This window comes from Musa acuminata, chromosome BXJ2-10, assembly GCF_036884655.1.
Source record: "Musa acuminata AAA Group cultivar baxijiao chromosome BXJ2-10, Cavendish_Baxijiao_AAA, whole genome shotgun sequence".
In the NCBI taxonomy this organism is placed as follows: domain Eukaryota; kingdom Viridiplantae; phylum Streptophyta; class Magnoliopsida; order Zingiberales; family Musaceae; genus Musa; species Musa acuminata.
This window is the reverse complement of record NC_088347.1, coordinates 23,609,313-23,626,543: the sequence shown is the minus strand read 5'-3', so window position 1 is coordinate 23,626,543 and position 17,231 is coordinate 23,609,313. Positions and strand designations below refer to the sequence as shown.

General features: G+C 37.9%; 2 protein-coding genes across 3 annotated transcripts; one reads left to right on the top strand and one right to left on the bottom strand.

Annotated features, from left to right (window-relative positions):
• Positions 1-4,146: 4,146 nt before the first annotated feature.
• LOC104000366 (GRF-interacting factor 1) lies at positions 4,147-10,512 on the top strand. 2 transcript variants are annotated; one of them, XM_065128312.1, is made up of 5 exons: positions 4,255-4,330; positions 5,311-5,378; positions 8,083-8,159; positions 8,332-8,413; positions 9,841-10,512. In XM_065128312.1, exons 2-5 carry the CDS (start codon positions 5,364-5,366, stop codon positions 10,240-10,242), a joined length of 576 nt encoding a protein of 191 aa, XP_064984384.1. In that variant the 5' UTR covers positions 4,255-4,330; positions 5,311-5,363; the 3' UTR covers positions 10,243-10,512. The 2 variants fall into 2 exon arrangements, with proteins under 2 accessions (XP_009420664.2, XP_064984384.1); XM_009422389.3 differs by lacking the exon at positions 5,311-5,378 and having other exon boundaries at positions 4,147-4,330.
• Positions 10,513-11,522: 1,010 nt separating this feature from the next.
• Positions 11,523-16,684, bottom strand: LOC104000367 (ureidoglycolate hydrolase). Its single transcript, XM_009422391.3, has 12 exons — positions 16,373-16,684; positions 15,796-15,881; positions 15,201-15,275; positions 14,700-14,828; positions 14,536-14,622; positions 14,113-14,315; positions 13,932-14,034; positions 13,229-13,320; positions 13,020-13,082; positions 12,306-12,546; positions 12,165-12,205; positions 11,523-11,878 (listed from the first exon to the last, which is right to left on the bottom strand). Exons 1-12 carry the CDS (start codon positions 16,562-16,564, stop codon positions 11,781-11,783), a joined length of 1,410 nt encoding a protein of 469 aa, XP_009420666.2. The 5' UTR covers positions 16,565-16,684; the 3' UTR covers positions 11,523-11,780.
• Positions 16,685-17,231: the final 547 nt, after the last annotated feature.

Genomic DNA, 17,231 nt, shown 5'->3' with positions numbered 1-17,231 from the left:
CAGTCCAAATCTCTCATAAGTATTTGACCCGTCACTCTTACTAATTCCATTAAGGAAGCAACGAGGTAGGTAGTGTTCTTTGCCTTGCCTGAATTGAATTGGTCTTCCCATTGGCTTTCCCTGGGGTTGGAGCTGCTGCACTACAGAATGGAAGAGAAATCGTTGAATGATGAGACTGACCTCTATCAACCATAGGAAAATCTTGGAGTTTTTTCTTTGACCCAAAATTTGGACTGCACCAAAAATTCAACAATGTGACATACAATCAAAAATTGGACTTTTTCCATCCCTTGAATAAAGATAAATAGATGTTCTTGAATATTCAGTTCTTGGCATGGCTACAATGGCAGTTTCTTTTCTGACATACTTAACAGTCATTTATTGTTGTTTTAATTTCCTTATGCTACAGATGAGAAGAGCAAATATATATATATATATATATATATATATATATATATATATATATATATATAATTCTTAATTCTTTTCTTTATTGCTGCTACCATGAGTTAGGTGGGACGACTTAATTCTTTTCTTCATAGATGGAGGCTTATCTTATATGATGTCCAGTGTTCTCTCCCTGTTCTTTAATGTTTGGATAATACGCACGATAAAAAAGATATTAAAAATGAAGTTTGCAGTTGCAGGCTGTCACCATGAAACAAAACATATGCCACAAGAAAACCTTTCGAGATATTATGCTGTCTTTCCCACAGTTGATGATGACTTCTGAAGTTCTCTAAGAAATAATTTCTTAGATTGTCAACTACTGTCTGTATTATATATTATCTTGATTTCTAATAAAATGTTTATCAAATTTCTAATAAAAAAAGATTTCTTTTCCTCGATTGGCTCCACTGGTCTTCAACAGTATGTAGATTAGACTGATGTTTAGTACTAAGACTATGTGAATATATATTAATATATACATATATTCTCTCTCTGTATGTTCTTTGCGCAGAGTCAATGAAGAAAAAGTAAAAGCTGAGGAGATTGTTGGATATTGCCACATACGTCCACACTTCAATCTCAATCATCCACCACATAGTTTCTTTAGCTTGAAAAAGTCAACCCTGGATGGATACAGTCAAATTCAACAATCCAACTGTTGTAGGATAATAGAAAGTTCATGTGTACACACTAATTTATATATGAATTTAATCATCACAAGCTCACACACATCAAAAGCTGCAAATTGAGTTCTTATGAATGCTCTCTTATGTATGTACTAATGAATCGAGGCCAAACTGAATGAACAACTCTCATCTACAAATCTCTCTTTCTTTTCTACGCAACATGGATATAACATGGAGGAATGAAAGGTAAATATCATGATGGAGGAAGCTGCAATGGTCAGCTCAGCCACCGGTATCTGGGCAAGGTCCGCCGCTGTTGCCAGAGACATTGCTGCACCCTGAAGCCTGAGAAGATCCGTCGGAGCCTTTCTGTAAGGATTGGAGCATGACATCCACGTCCACCAGCACCCTTGATCGCATCAAGCTCCGTGCTTCCGCCGGGCATTGGAAGCAGAAGAAGAGCAGCAAGCAGATCATGGCTATTGCTTTGAACAGGTTTCTGCTGCTAAAAGAACTCATTGCTGATGAAATGGGGCGAATGAGGAAACTTGATTGCATAGATGAGCAAGGAAGGAGATGTGTATATATAGAAGTTGCTCCTGGTGCGCAGTCCAAACCTCCCGAAGTATTTGACCCGTCACTTTTACTTCCATTGAGGAAGCAGCGAGGTAATGAACTCTCTGCTTTGCCTGAATTAAACTGGTCTTCCTCTTGGACTTAGAATGGCACTTGGAAGACCATTTAAGTTTCCAAGTTGATACTTGGACCTAGAATTCCGACACTGACCATTCTCAAACATAGGAACATTGTGTCATCTTTTGTTGAACGAGAAGTTGGATTGTGGGAAACCTGATAAAACGTGAAGGATCATCCTTGCCGAACAACTGTGTGTGAATTTGACGGTATGGCATATGATCCAAGTTCTTGATTCAGCTCTTGCAAGCTCTACCTTTGGCAATTGTTCTTTTCTGTTCTACATTCTCAGAAGTCATTTATTATCACTTGCATTCATTGTTACAGTTATCATGCTAAATTGTGCTGAGAACCACTAGGTTTATGTGCACGAGTGAAGTTTATTAGCATTTCATAGGCAGGAACTTATCTTATCCACTGGTTAATTTCAGTAAATCAAGAATTCATGTAGCTAGAATAACCAAGTCATCAATTTCCATGAGCAGAATCAGCAGTGAAGAAAAGAAATGAGAACAATTCTGACCTGCTTCAGTATGAACTGAAATTATTTGCTACTTAGTTCAGATGATAAAACCAAAAGTCAGCTTTTGAGTTGACTCAAAGAATAAAGTTTATGACTAGTGGAAGGTGTCAGGTGGCTGCCAAGGACTGGTCATATGTTCATAATAACTTGTGATGATAAGAGTTTTCATTCACACTACAATTTCTTAGTAAAAGTCTTTGAGTTTGAATGACTCATTTGGAAAGCTCAGTAACATGAATAGCCTGTTGAAATTTTTGTGAGATATCTGAAGATATTAACTTGAAAATGCATTACAATTACACACCATTTTGGACTTTTGTGTCCTAACTTCAAATGCAAGTAACATATGTTGAAGATTTTGCTAAGGAAACCTCTTTTACACGGAGCAGAAGGAATATTGGCCCCTATGACTCCAAAAGGCAAATGCAGATCAATAAGAACTAATCACTGTAACATATAAGCCATGAAATCAGCACTTGAATACAAATATCTTGTGCTAGAAATCAACTACACCATTTTACTGCAGTAAAAAGAGAGCATGCGAGATACAAGGAAGAGAGAGAGAGGGGAGGCAGTAAAAGATGCTGCTATCAGTGACTAGTCCAGGCTAAGGACATGTCATAGTTGCATGCAGACATTGGTTTGCAGGCATTGGGTTGAAAGATTCCAATCCTATCTCTTTTACTTTTCCCCTCATCTTTTACTTTCACCTGTCTCACTCGAGTGATGTGAAGGTGACATGTAAATAAAGCAAGGAAAAAAAGGACAAGCTCTTGTGACCAATTTTAGATCCATCTCTGCAGAATCATTAAACATCTGAGCACCATCTGCATCAAACATGTCCCTCTGCTGTTTGTTAATTTATGATCCACAACATGCATCTATCACTCTTGCCTTTTCAGTGGAGATATGTATTTTCTTCAGTCCTATACCATCATATGATGTAAAACATCATCGATGATATGGTTTATACATTAATCTGCTGATATATAGTATATCACTGGCAATTTGCGACCTTATCTCCAACATTGTGGAGGACAGAGTATCTGTAGCTTTTGTTCTTGGATTGTGAAGGACACAGGACCACACCCAAACATAGCCTAAGCACACAAAATTGAAGCGAGCAGTACTGGTCTAAGTCACTGCCACATCTCCTTCGAGTTGAAATAGTCATTGCATTGCATCCAAAACACATAGATCATAAATAAGCAACCAAGTGTTGGAATCCATCAGAGCAAGAATTCCGACCGGCCGGTTCGGCTGCCGGTCCGACTGACCCAACGACCGTATGGTTCGGAGGTTTTTGGGTTCGTAGCTGATAATTTCTTATTCAGATAATGATTAGTGACACATTCAATAGGATTTCAGTGATAGAAATAATCTTTTTATTAATAAAAAAAATAAGATTGTCTTAATTGATTCTCTGATCTCCCTTTATTTAATGTTATTAAGCTATCTTATACTTAGCTGCCTGGAGAGCATCTTATTCCCGTCATCGCCGGTGCCGTCACCGCCCACCTCTGTCTCGCATATGTACATGCATGATGACCTTGTAACACACAGGCACCGATACATCCTGAACCACTTGATCTGTCTGAGTCTATCAATCATTAAAATACGCTTAAAATTCGATGAATGTTAGCAAGATTCGTTTATGATCATATAATAATTTAGGATTCAACAAAAATAAGCATATAATATTTAGTCCATGTTAAAGGAGTTTATTGCAAGTTTGGGTTAGGAGAGGAGAGGAAAGGGTGCAGCCCAAAAGTGGTGAGTGGAACTTGTGAAAGGGGGAACAGCTCCAAGAAACCCAAAGCCCAAGAACTCACCACCTGCCCTCTTATTTCCTGTTTCTGTCTCTCTCTCTCTCTCTCTCTCTCTCGCTCGCATACATCAGCCAAAAAGAGGAGGAAGTCTGGAACTCCCTTGAAGGAAGAGTGGCCTGAGCGAGATGCAGCAGCACCTCATGCAGATGCAGCCCATGATGGCAGCCTATGCCTCCCCAAATCAAGTCACTACTGATATCATCCAGCAGGTGCTCCTTCCGTCCCCCCTGTTCCTCCTCCTCTACCAAGCGTTCTTTGTCACCCGTTCCTTAGTTCATCTACCTCTTAGCTCCTCTGCCTTGGTTTCTCAGTATAGTAGTTGTTAATCTGGTTCTTGTTTCTCTTTTTCTCGTCGGACTTCTTGGTTTCCTGGTTGGGCTTATGGTTCTTTGAGGGTCTACTTGGAGATAAAAGGTTTCTTTTATGTTTTTAATCTTTCTTTTGGATTCTTGAGCTGGTTTTGGGCAACAAGCTCGTCACTTTAATGTTCTATGTTGCATTGAGAGAATGGTGTGACTTTTCTTGGTTGCATGGCTTAGCGTGTCTATTTAGGCGTTGGAACGGAATTCGTGGGTGTTTTGAGCAACGTTTAGCCAGAAAGTTTTAGTCTTTCATCGTGAACAGGGGAATGGCTTTCTCTTCCTTTTGGTTTCTTGGCTGAGCTGTCTTGTTCTGCTGCATTTCAATGTTGAATCTATTCTAGGCAACCAAATGTCGTTCTCATTCTTGTTGTTCAGGCTTCTTGTCGGTTGTAGAGTTTATATGGGTTTCTTGTGCTTCTTTGAGTACCTTTTGTGCAGGGTTTATTTGATGGCTTACTGACTGTTGCCCTTGCTAATCCTTCTCGTTTCATTTTCCTGTGTTGATCCTTATTGTCTTACAGATTCTTTCATCTGGTTTTTGTTATTTGTGTTTGATGGTGGAGAGTTGGTGTGATTTATGGACGTCCGGAGTTGACATATTCAAGAAATAGAGTATCATTAGTATTAGTTTTTTGTGGATGAATGTGATTTCTTTTATAATCCTATATGCCATATATGCTTGTTGGATGTCCCATTTTCAAGTGGGTCCTTGTTGTTTATCCCATACCCTAAGTCCATGCTTGTTTGGTGGTTCATCATTCGATATTCCTTTTCCCCATTATTCTTTATAAACTTGATTAATCTTTTTGTGTCTGTTAATTTCTCAGCCTTGATTTTTCGGTCGATTCTGCCTTTTCCTGGTAATCAGTACCTGAGACCTATGATTCTGTATGAGGTATATATAGATAATCTGAATCTTGAACATTGTCTTGTCTTCTCCATATCCTTTGTACATGCTTTGTGACCTGCACCTAATTGTTTTCTATGTCACAATCTTGCTTCTTGCACTCTTTCGCTCTCATTAATTTTTCTTCATCTTCTTGCCTTCTAGTCCTATTTCAAACTTGGGTGAAGAGGGTGACGGAAGCAAATATTAATTTAGCTGTAGAGGATAATATCATAAGTATTATACATTATCTATTACAGGGAAAGAACCAGGATCTGCAGTATATAGATTATCTTATGCGATAACGAAAAGAGAGATGCAATCTTAAATGTTGATAACTAATGAGAATAAAAATTAATCTTGTTCAAAGGTTCATAAATTTGTTTGCTTCTGCGTGGTTTATGGTTCAGTATTGATTTAAGGATTACTTTTGTAAATTTAACAAAATTGAGTTAGGTCCTTCAGACAGCCTAATAGAAGATGAGGTGATGAATTGGGGACCCATGCTTGCAATGCAAATGTGAGGTGGGATCACGGATGTACAAATTGCCCAAGTGAAGGGGTCAAACTGATGGAAGAAGAGGTGGAACCCACGCACCAACTAGTGGAAGATGAATTGAGCAGGTGCTTCATATAAAACGAAAACTGATGAAAGATAAAAGAGGATGGAGTGAGGTCCCACATGCTCACATTGCCCAAAGGAAAGGTTGCATTTGCTGAAGCAATAGGACAGGTGGGTTCTATGTGATACACCCTTTGGCCAAACCAGTGTGGCAATTTGCCCTGGTTCCCCCCTTCCCTCTGGCCATCTTTTAGATTATATATAGGGGAGGCTGGTGTTAGTTCTGTATATGCAATCAAGAATGCTAGTTTATTCTTCATATTAACAAAGTTTGTTAATATGATGAGCGAGAGGATGGTCAATAAGAATAGGAGGACTTCCATCCTTTATCATATTGATTGGATACATCATTGAACTATAAAGATTACATCTCGTAGGTAACGCCTTCGATGTATTTTAATGTGTAGTTTATACTTTGACTCATTATGCATATCACTAACATACAAGAACAGACATTTGGTTATCATGGGTTGTTGGATCAACCTTTCATCCATACATATTGTTGAAATTGGCACTTAATCATTGACATGCACATGTTGATCCACTCCCCTGGTGTGACATTGAACTCAATCTTGGAAAAGTTACATCGCTTGAACCTTTTATAGTTATCGATAAAATGATTATTGCCTACAATTCCATTGAGTTCAGATATGCAAGAGGAAATTTAGTTATGTCAAGAACTTTAAATATGAGCCTGTATGTTCAGAATTATTCAGTTTCTATCAGTGCGTCAATTAAGGTCTTTCTTTGTAAGTCTTATCCAAGTATGTTGTGCTGGTTTTGGCTTTAGTTTTGGTTTCTGACTTGCCAGAGGTTAATTCAGTTTTGGCCATTCGTGGCAATTTAAGTGGTTTCAGCTATTTCTGCACAATTTTACCCTTTTTTTTTTTGCAAAAGGAAATTTTACCTGTTCATTAAACATATAGGTCTCTTCCAAGCCCTTTATATTTTGGATTTATTTAATTGGTGCAAATCATCAACAAGAGCCATTGCTGATATCTTGATAGGTTTATGTGTTAGGTTTATCATCAACTAGAGCCATCAACTAGGTTTATTTTATTTCTTTTTTATTTTAATATAAAGTAACGCGTGCTAGTCAAGAAATGGTTTGGGTTATTCTTTCTATATTCTTGACATCGATCAATTTGATAGCCTTAACAGAGGATGAGGCCAAGATTCTTTTATTGCACATTCATATGTTATTTTTGAAAATAAATTAGACGGTGTTAAGACACCAATATATCCTTCTAAGCTATTTAGTTTTATTTTGTTCAGGAATGGAAATATCATTTTTATCCTTTTTGAATGCCTATTAAAAACTCTCTATAAGATGATTGCAATGATCACTGTCCAACATACAGTTGATAAGAAGGTCAACTTAAAAAGGCAGAAAAGCTGAAAAATATGATATATTCCTAAAAGGATATAAAAAATGTAAAGTAAATTGTATAATATAGAAATATATAGCATATGCATGTGAATATGTGTATAAATACACACATAACATCATCTATTCAATTTAGAGTAACCTTGAAACATCATAAACTCCTACCTGTATCTACCTTAATTACCTATTTAAGTATTAGGTAGTTCATTCAAGTAAAGCCATTTTTTAGTGTTTTGCTAACAAGCCATGCTTTACTTAGCTTTTGCTAGATATGTCTTTTGAATTAAACAGGAAAACAGGGCGACCATTGTTTCATCACTAAATGAAGGGGGTTCTGTTAATTGGAAATAACAGAGAACCACTCACAAATAAAGAGGCAGTATATGATCATAGGAGGGGGCATGGTCCCCCTTTCTTCTTACTTGGCTCCACCCCCTGAGACCATTGGTCATCTGGATGTGTATTCATTGGAGCTGACTTTCTATATGGTTTTAATTTGAAGTTATTTTCCGACGATAACAATAGCCTTTTTGTCACCTTATTTTACTTTCTTTTTTCAATTGATATTGCCTTCAACAGATGTTAATAGCGGGAAAAGTCCATGTAGCAAAACCAAAATAGTTCAATCCTAGTGATTTATTGTTGTATCTGTGGCATTAAACAGCTATTAAATCTTGATGTGCTAGTACCTCTTCAAATTGCAGTACTTGGATGAGAATAAGCAGTTGATTCTGGCTATTTTGGACAACCAAAATGCAGGGAAAGCTGATGAATGTGCTGAGTAAGTATAATCCGATTTGTATGCACTAGAGATGGTCATTGTGGTATTTTCATGTTAAAATCTAGTGATATAGTATCAAAATTGTAGTCCTTCATTGCTTGGTAAATAAATCTTATATGCACATTTGTGAATCATAATCGTGAAAGCTCTTAGACTCTATCGGCTACCACAGGAATCAAGCCAAGCTTCAAAGAAATCTCATGTACCTTGCTGCCATTGCTGATAGCCAACAACAAGTTCCTACCATTGCCCAGGTAAGGCTAACATTTTATTCTGGATTTCTTCTTTCCAACCTTTGTGGATACCACAGAATAGAACCATTAGAATCTTTGGTAAAATTTTGATGAAATTGTTGGTTTGATGTCTCATTTCTTTCTGATGAGTGTTAATGTCTTGTCTTTTGCAAGAAAATCGATGTTCTATTGTATAAATTTCTCAATTCTCAGCTAAACCATTTCTTTGGCCACCTAATAAATTAAGAGATAAAGTCCAAAAATATTGTTTTGTTTGATTCAACTTTGATCCTTGTATTTCTTTGAAGAAAAGCGGCCCACTTGATAGTTACTTTTTAAAACTATACATTGGTCCAATTGAATTGTTTCTTCCTCCATGCTTTGCGGTTAGAAATTAGCATAAGATTTTTTTTACTGTGTACGGAGGATGTTTCAGCCTAGGGTCAGCCACAGGAATGCCACATGCAGTGTTGCCTGTGCAACACCATTTTTAAGCTTCTGTACATCCCTGTGCACTTGGACTTGTATTCATCGAGACAGCAAAAGGTGCAGGGATAGTATGTAACGAGTGGTGTGTGCAAACATTCTTGTATTTTTTTTTGCTGTGCTGAATTTTGATGGTGTTCAGCTTTTTAAGAGGCCGGTGAAGAAAATGTTGTGTATAAATGTATTCAAAAGACAATTCCTTATGGATTTCAGCCATTAATAAAATTCCAACCGTTGACAACCCTTGTGCTCGGATCAGTTGTGTGATTCGGATCCAATGACTCAGAACCAAAGAGTGCCCATTATATACCAATGAACTGAAAGGTCTCTAACCTAACCCCTTCCTGTATGAAACAGTAGTCGACTCCCAAAGAACCACCTTGCTGAACTCCCAACTTGGGAAGCTTGCTTCTTGTAGTCTATCATTGCTGGAGACTGCAGTCAATCTGGTTTAGATGAGTATCCAACAATATTGGTAAATAACAAATACAAGGGTTGCATCATATAGCAACTGCAATAGTAATAGCATGTCCTACTCTATTCGTAGTTGTGTGTTCTTTTGTCTTCCCTCTCTTCTTTTTCTTTCTGCTGCACATTTTTTCCCTTATTTTAAAGCCATCAAATCTGCTAGAATTTGTCAAAGTCAGATAATTGGGTTATTGTTTCTACTATTCCTGCTGATTTCTGGCTCAGACTGAAAAAACAAGCAAAATCAGATTAATCTTGGATGATATTGTAATTTGTAGCTCATGTTATACTAGCTTACCTACCCTTAATGAAGGTAATCTTTAGAAGTTATTACCCTCTTGTTTTTCGTTCTTTGACATATAGCTGGTTTCTCGGATGAGGAAAAACCATCCTAGGAAACTTGTAATCAGAATTCACTAAAACAGTTTCATTTTAGCCTTTAAGCCAGATCAGTTTGGATTACGAATCTCATCATTTATCTTTAATGCCAACAGTTTCCCCCAAGTACTGTCATGCAATCAGCCCCTCGCCATGTTCAATACCAGCAAGCCCAGCAGATGACACCTCAGTCACTTATGGCTGCACGATCATCAATGCTGTATGCGCAATCGCCGATATCCGCCTTACAGCAGCAGCAGCAGGCAGCACTGCATACCCAGCTTGGAGTGAGCCCTGGAGGGAACAGCGGGTTCAACATGCTTCACGGCGAGGCCAGTGTAGGAGGTAACGGGCCACCAGCAGCTGGAGTGTTCTCCGACTTCGGCCGCAGCAGTTCAGCGAAGCAAGAAACTGGGATTGCATTAACGACTGAAGGACGTGGGAACAACTCAGGGAGGCAAAACGGAGATGGCACGGAGCCTCTGTACCTGAAGGGCTCGGAAGAGGAAGCAAACTAGTATGTAGCTATTCTGGCATCAATCAACTTCTTATGTTGCAACTTCTTATTAAGTGTTCGACTTATGACTGCCATTCCTCATCGAAATGGTGCGCTCGAAATGGTGGACGTTGACCTGATGTTGCTAATACCCATCAGATTTTCCACTTGATCCATCAGCTCTACAATTAGCATGTCAAGGAAGCAGTAGATGTTTTGCTTGAAACACTTTGTAATGACTCTACGGTATTAGTAATAGTAGTTGTTCTGGCCGTGTCAACGGTTTTGCTTCCATCAAGCTATTTAGATTTGTTGCATCTTAGCATAAATTCCACTGCATGATCCATTCACGTAGATTTAGCAGCAGCTCCAGATAAAGAATATTCTTTTACAAAGCAATGATACAGAAGAAGCTCCTGTTCTTCCTGTTGAGACCAAACAAATCCTGTTGTGCAGTGGAAAACAGGAGCTAGTTGAAAAAGTAAAATATTCAGATTTATTTATTCGTCAGTTTTATTGATGAATACACGAAAAGAAATGAAAAAATAATAATTTTAACATACAAGTTGATCATGGCAACCGACGGTATCGTTAGTGTCGATACAGTTGTTGAGCGATTCTTTTGTTACTCTGCATCTATGTTTGTGTTCTGTCACCGTAAAATCGAAATCCGTTACCAAAGTCATCATGGACAGATAGACCCAGAGATACGTCATCATGGACAGATAGACCCAGAGATACGTGCCCCCCCCCCCCCCCCCCCACATCGATGTCAACACCATGCTCCTCCTTGTCAACCACCACCTGAGAAAATACTATCATTGCCCTCCTCAATCTCTCCATCTCTATCGGCGAGACGGTCAGTGGTGGTGGATGTAAAATGGCGACAGAGCGCTCTGCGACTCTATCATGGAGTGACGTTTGCGACACAAGACCCTACAGCTAGTTAATTCAGGAGTCTTACTAATATATGCAGCTCTCCCATGTCTTGTTGAATTTATTTATTTGTATTCATTCCATAATTTCCAACCTGATCGTGTGGAAAGTTTTAACAATTAATTATGTTGAATCGACCGACTGGAAAACATTTATATTCTTTCACCTATCTAAATATTTGCAGATTGATTGTGCATAATCCCCCTCGTTTTTTCAGCTTCTCCTGCAAGTAGATGCATAATTCCCCAGATGGAAGGAAGTTGCTTAAATTTTCTATGGTTGGGCAAAGTTGCGTAAATTTTCTCACCACAAAAAACAAAAAAAAATTGCAAGCGGCTGATGGAAGGAAAAGGAGAAGGCATGGCCTCAAATAATTCTAGCATCTCATAAGATTTGTTCCAGAAGAAATCCATAGATATCCCTCGAGTTTTTTCAGAGTTCTTGCACGCAACCAACAAGCATTAACATGCCAATTGGATGCATGTAACTGTGTTCTCCAAATTTAGTGGATAATGACATGGTTCGGTAAGCATGGCAGCATACACAACAGACTCGTTAAATTCGGTCTTTACATCAATGCTGCACTATACAAGTTGTCTTCTGTGAAGGTGTTCTGTAGAAGGTTCAGTCTAGGGATAGTTTTGCTAGGGTAAGAGCTAATACCTTCACTCCGTTTGCAATGTCCTCCATTGATGCATACTCTTCAGGCTTATGGCTGTAACCTGCAACCGCAACCATTGATGATGATTAGATGCACGATGCAGTATTCCAACTTGAGTAGAATGTAAACCAAGTCAAGTTCAGAACTCTGCGATAATGTTCTGAAAAAGAAAAATGCTATTGGCAGGATACAAGTACTTATCGAGGAAAACATAATACCTTATGCTGTATATTTCTTATGTGTGTAATGTTTGCACCTTCAACTTAGTACTTATATCAAATATCAGCATTTCCTATTGCAATACTGAACAAAAGAGACATCATAAAGTGATGTTAGGGAGTGCATACCTTTGTAGCATGGAATGAAGATCATGCCCATGGGAGATATTCTGCATTTCATGCCATAGCACAGTTTTTAGCATGTATTTGTACTGGAAAGCATGGGAACATAGAGACTACTCAGTACTCACAGTGGTTCAGTTTATTTACCTGGCCATGAAGAGAGAATCATGATAGGCTCTACTAATCATTAATTTATGACTGAGGTTCAGTTGTCGTGAAGCAGCTTCCATTGCATCGATTATTGATTTATCACAAAGCGCAGGTGGATCCTGATTAACTACTGTGAACTGTGATAGTTTAACTCCTCGATCCGTAGCAATTTTAGAAGCAGAATGTTGAATTTTCTCAATCACAGTATTCCTTCGCTTTTCATCAATGTCTCGTGTGTCTGTACAAAATGTCGGGACATGATTTTTAATGCATATCAGCAAAGCTTAGCATGTTAAAGATGGAATATGAAAAAAAAATTGTGATTAGCTTTGGATTTAAGCATGACCATGTAAGCATATATCAGAAACATAACTTAGTTGATGACATGGAATGCCATCAACATGATCTGAAGAAACATGTAAACTATAACCAAGGTGGCATGCCAACACAAAAGCATAGTTCTTTCAATTAGTGGTCCAAAAGCAGATTGAAAAGCAGAAAATTCCAGATATTCTGATTTCAGTTTACATTTATTTGCAAATAACATATTTCCTCCATATGTTTACAAAAACAAAGGAAAAAGAAACAACTAAAATGTTTGACATTATCCAAAATCATCAAATTGATTTGATTGAGACCAGGGAGTCAGAAGATATATTTGTAAATATTGTCAACAAAAGATGTCTGCAATGAGTCACAAGAGTGACATACCAATCTCTAGATGTGATCTGCTCGGAATGCTATTGATAGCTCCAGGGTGCAGCTCCAGAATACCTTGCAGAAACAGAAAACATTACAATGACAAGCCATCTTATTCTAAAGAACATTACATTTCTGAAAATAACTTCTTAAGATGACATTGCAATTAATGCATAATACTAAGGAAGAATGACAAATGTATCCATGCTGAAGGTGTATACCTACAGTACCAACAGTATCGATGGATCCAGATGCTAGAACATGTTTCTCAACAGCGAGAGCCAACTCTGCTGCTGCCAATCCTGCATCATTTCTGTTAACAGATTGGAATTAAGAAATTATTCCATATGATAAGTAATCTTTACTGCCTTTCAGAAGATGAAGTTCTAAAGTGAAGGAATTCCAACAAATTAACCGACTCTTCTGACATCAGTACATCTGAGGCTTATGACTAGCAGTTTAAGCTAGGAAATAATCTGGCCAGTGTGGCTACCAGTAACCAAAATACATTATCATTCTTGGCATATTTAAACAACTCAAATGTGCATACTAATAACTTAAGAAATATTTACTGAAGTCTAAACTTCTGTCAAACTTATCCCAGAGCTTGAAGTTAGTCACTCAAGAGCATAAATTCTTTGATTAATTTTTAGGTGTTTTTGGAGATGTAAAAGTACTTGAATATCTAATCGTTTTCCTGTTTCATAGTGATCACCAAATGGAGAGAAGATGAACCGGATTCATAAGCAATTTATTAATTACAGATTAATTTAACAATGATTTCAGATGGAATACAATGTATATTAATTCCTAATGCAAATTTAAGTATATCTGCTGCCTGGATAGAAAATAACAGTTAACCACAAATATATATGTTCATTGATTAGACAGTAAGAGTTCCATAAATATGTCGCCTATGCAAACCTTGCTGGCATTAGGACAGCTCCAGCATGACCTCCATTTCCTTCAAAGTCTACCTTGATACTTGCAGGAGCAGCAATTGCAGTAACAATGCCAATTGAAACACCTGAGGTCAGCAAGATAGATTGTAAGGATTGACTTAAACATGTCAGAAACATGTACTCAATAAAACAAAAACTCCTGCCTTCTTCTTCCAGAATCGGCCCTTGCTCTATGTGCAATTCCAGAAAAGCAGAATAGCTCTCTTTTGTCAACGATACATTTGGCAAGTCTTCTTGACATATATTATAGCCAGCACTTTTTGCAGCATCAAAGAAAGAGATGTTTTGACCATCAACTGCTTGTTTAAGTGCATCTGTAGCTGCCTCACTCCCAGCCAATAATCGGCTGCAAGTTTTATAATGCAATATAAAAAGAAAAGTACTATCTCTTAAACGAAAATTTTGCATGCTTGACTTATGAATGCAAGTCATGAAGAAGCCAAACCAGAATAGCTACATTGCCCAGTAAAGATAAGCAATATCAAATGAGTGTGAATAGTACATAGAGCATAATAATTTTATGACTAGGCAATGTCTTTGGACTCCCAGAATATTAAAGTATAGACCTTCCCAAGCAGCTAATTCCAAAACGTGTAGGTTCCTCGGAGGTGAACATAATAACTTCCAGGGATCTCCTTGGTTGGAAATTGGATCTGCAAAACAATTCTTAAGAACATTAAGAATGGAAAGAAAAACATTCTAGCATATTACAGAATGGAACATTGAAAACCTTTTCAGTGTGTTTATTGCTTCCAGTGAACCCAAAACACCAACCACTCCATCATATTTTCCAGAAAATGGAATTGCATCAATGTGAGAACCAGTAGCAACAGCTGGAAGTCCTGCCTCGTAACCATTCCTGTCAAAATTGGATGAAGTTATCATAAAGGACTAAACCAGAGAGTTGCCCAATAGGAAAGATCATATATATATGAAAAATGTAATTTTTGAAGGCAAATTGTTTTTGATTTAAAGTAGCAGAATAAGCCTGAATGTCAAACTTGCATTTCCAATTCAAAGAACTCCTAACAACAACAGCTCAATAGAACAAAAGGTTATTTGTTCAGTATGCCTTAACAATAAAAGATACAGGATTTGATAACACATCTCAAACCTGGTCTCAAGTGAATCTTTGGCAGTACAAAGACTAAGAATTTTCTTGGTAATTTGATATATACTGAAAAAGAATTCTTCAGTATAAATGACTGAAACGAATGCTTTTTCAACTCACCATCTACCAAAAATGTTGCCCACAGCATCCTCGCGTACAGATAAAGCAGCTTCTTTCATCAGGCTCTTTATGTAGCTGCACATAAAATTCAAAGTGGCTTTGTAAAAAACAACTAGAACTAAAAGAAGAAAAGAATGTGTTCTCTCATGCATGTTTGTATAAAACTACCCTAAAATGCAACTGTTCTAGTTGAAAGCCATATGAGCATGGATATCTGTAGAAAAGAGAAAGAAAGAAAGTTTTTATTATTCAAAATATATAAAAGCAAAAAATCATTAGTGACGAATCTCAACATTTCATGTCTTGAGAGCTTTTCTTTCATTTAGATGTCATGCAAAAAACTGAAAGTTGTAGAATGGAACTCGAGATTTAATGTTCAAACAGAAAAAAACAGATACAAGAGCTGAACAGTATATAACTAGAAGTGGAAAGGACATCATGAACGAAAGAGGCATAATTCTTAATATATCTAGCTCTCATGTCATTGTAGTAGTTAAACAAACAACAAATAATGGAAGACCACACACCAATGAATTCAAACTCAGATGCTAACCATTCCGAAACAAGAGAGAACTGCCAAGTTTTCGAGAGATACCTTCTAGCAAGCACATCCTTCTCACTGTACAAAATGCGAGTCACCGATGGCTTAGGTGTATCCGAAAAGGCTGCCAATTCATCTATCTGCAAATTCCCCAGCATCCAAGAACATCACAAACTCACTTCAGACACTTCCAGATGCCAATATTGCAAATTTAAAACCCCAAGCACAAAATCCCAGAAAGAGAATGACAAAAGGAGAAACAAATGAAAAAGCACCATCTAAAAAGAGTATTTTTCAATTACTTATTCCTCGTAGCGCAGGCCATGCCTACCAGCCTTGGAAAAGAAAGCAAATGAAACAGCATTCATCTAGCAAGAACAGAAAGAGAATAAAAAGGAGGATTTTCATTTTCACTTTGCGCAGGGAAAATCTACCAGCCTTCAAAGAGAAAACAAGTAAAACAACACTCATCTACCAAGAACATAAAGAGACTAAGAAAAACCCTACCTTACTCAACAAAGAAAAGTAAATGAAACATCATTCATCTTAAAAAGAACACAGAGAGGGCAAAAAAAAAGGCGTCTTTTTCGTTATGTTTCTTTCTTTTTTTTCAAGGGTAGGGCAATCGCACCTGCCTCTGCAAGCCCACTGCATCCACCGAGAGGGACGACGGGGAAAGAGAGAGGACGGAAGGGTGGGAATGAATCGGGTACCCGGAGAACTCCTCCATGGTCCGCCTCGTGGCGTCTTCATGACTGGCAGCGGAAATGGCTGAGACGAGGAGGAAGAGGAGGAGAAAGGGGAGAGGAGGAATTGGTGACATCTCCTCGTTCCTGGATGGACAGCGGGCTCGTGGGGCGTCCGACTGGAGCGAAGGGATGCGTCGCCTCTTTGACAGATACGACGAGGATGGCAGCAGCGCGATGAGTCGTAAGCGACTTATGTTGGGAATATGAAATGAGTAGATACTCATAATGCCGTGGCTGCCTTTTGTCGCGGTTGATGAGAAAAATATTAAAATATAAAAAAAATATTCTCGTGAATCATTATCTAGACATCCAATATGTAAAGTTCAATATACCCGACGGACTTATAAACTCTTAGTTCTCGTACACCTCAATCAATGTGGGACTAAATAATTTTATCAGTATTCTCTTCCGTAAAAAAATTATATATTCCGAAAAAATAAAACCATGCAGGTACGCTTATCACTCAAAACGAATAATTCTTCACGAGCCTACGAGCTGAGTTGATCGATCAAATGATCCCTTATCACTCGATATCTGAAATTTTATGAAGCTTTTCACCATCATTAATTCTTCCAATAATGTTAAAGCTACTCGGACCCATTCAACATAAGACTTAGTGCAGTAGGAGTGATGTCAGAACACTGACAAGTTTCACATCTTTCCCAAAAGAATCCATCAGACATCACTTAATTTCCATGTCGTCCATCAAAGAAAGTTGGTGATGATGCAAACAGGCAACAA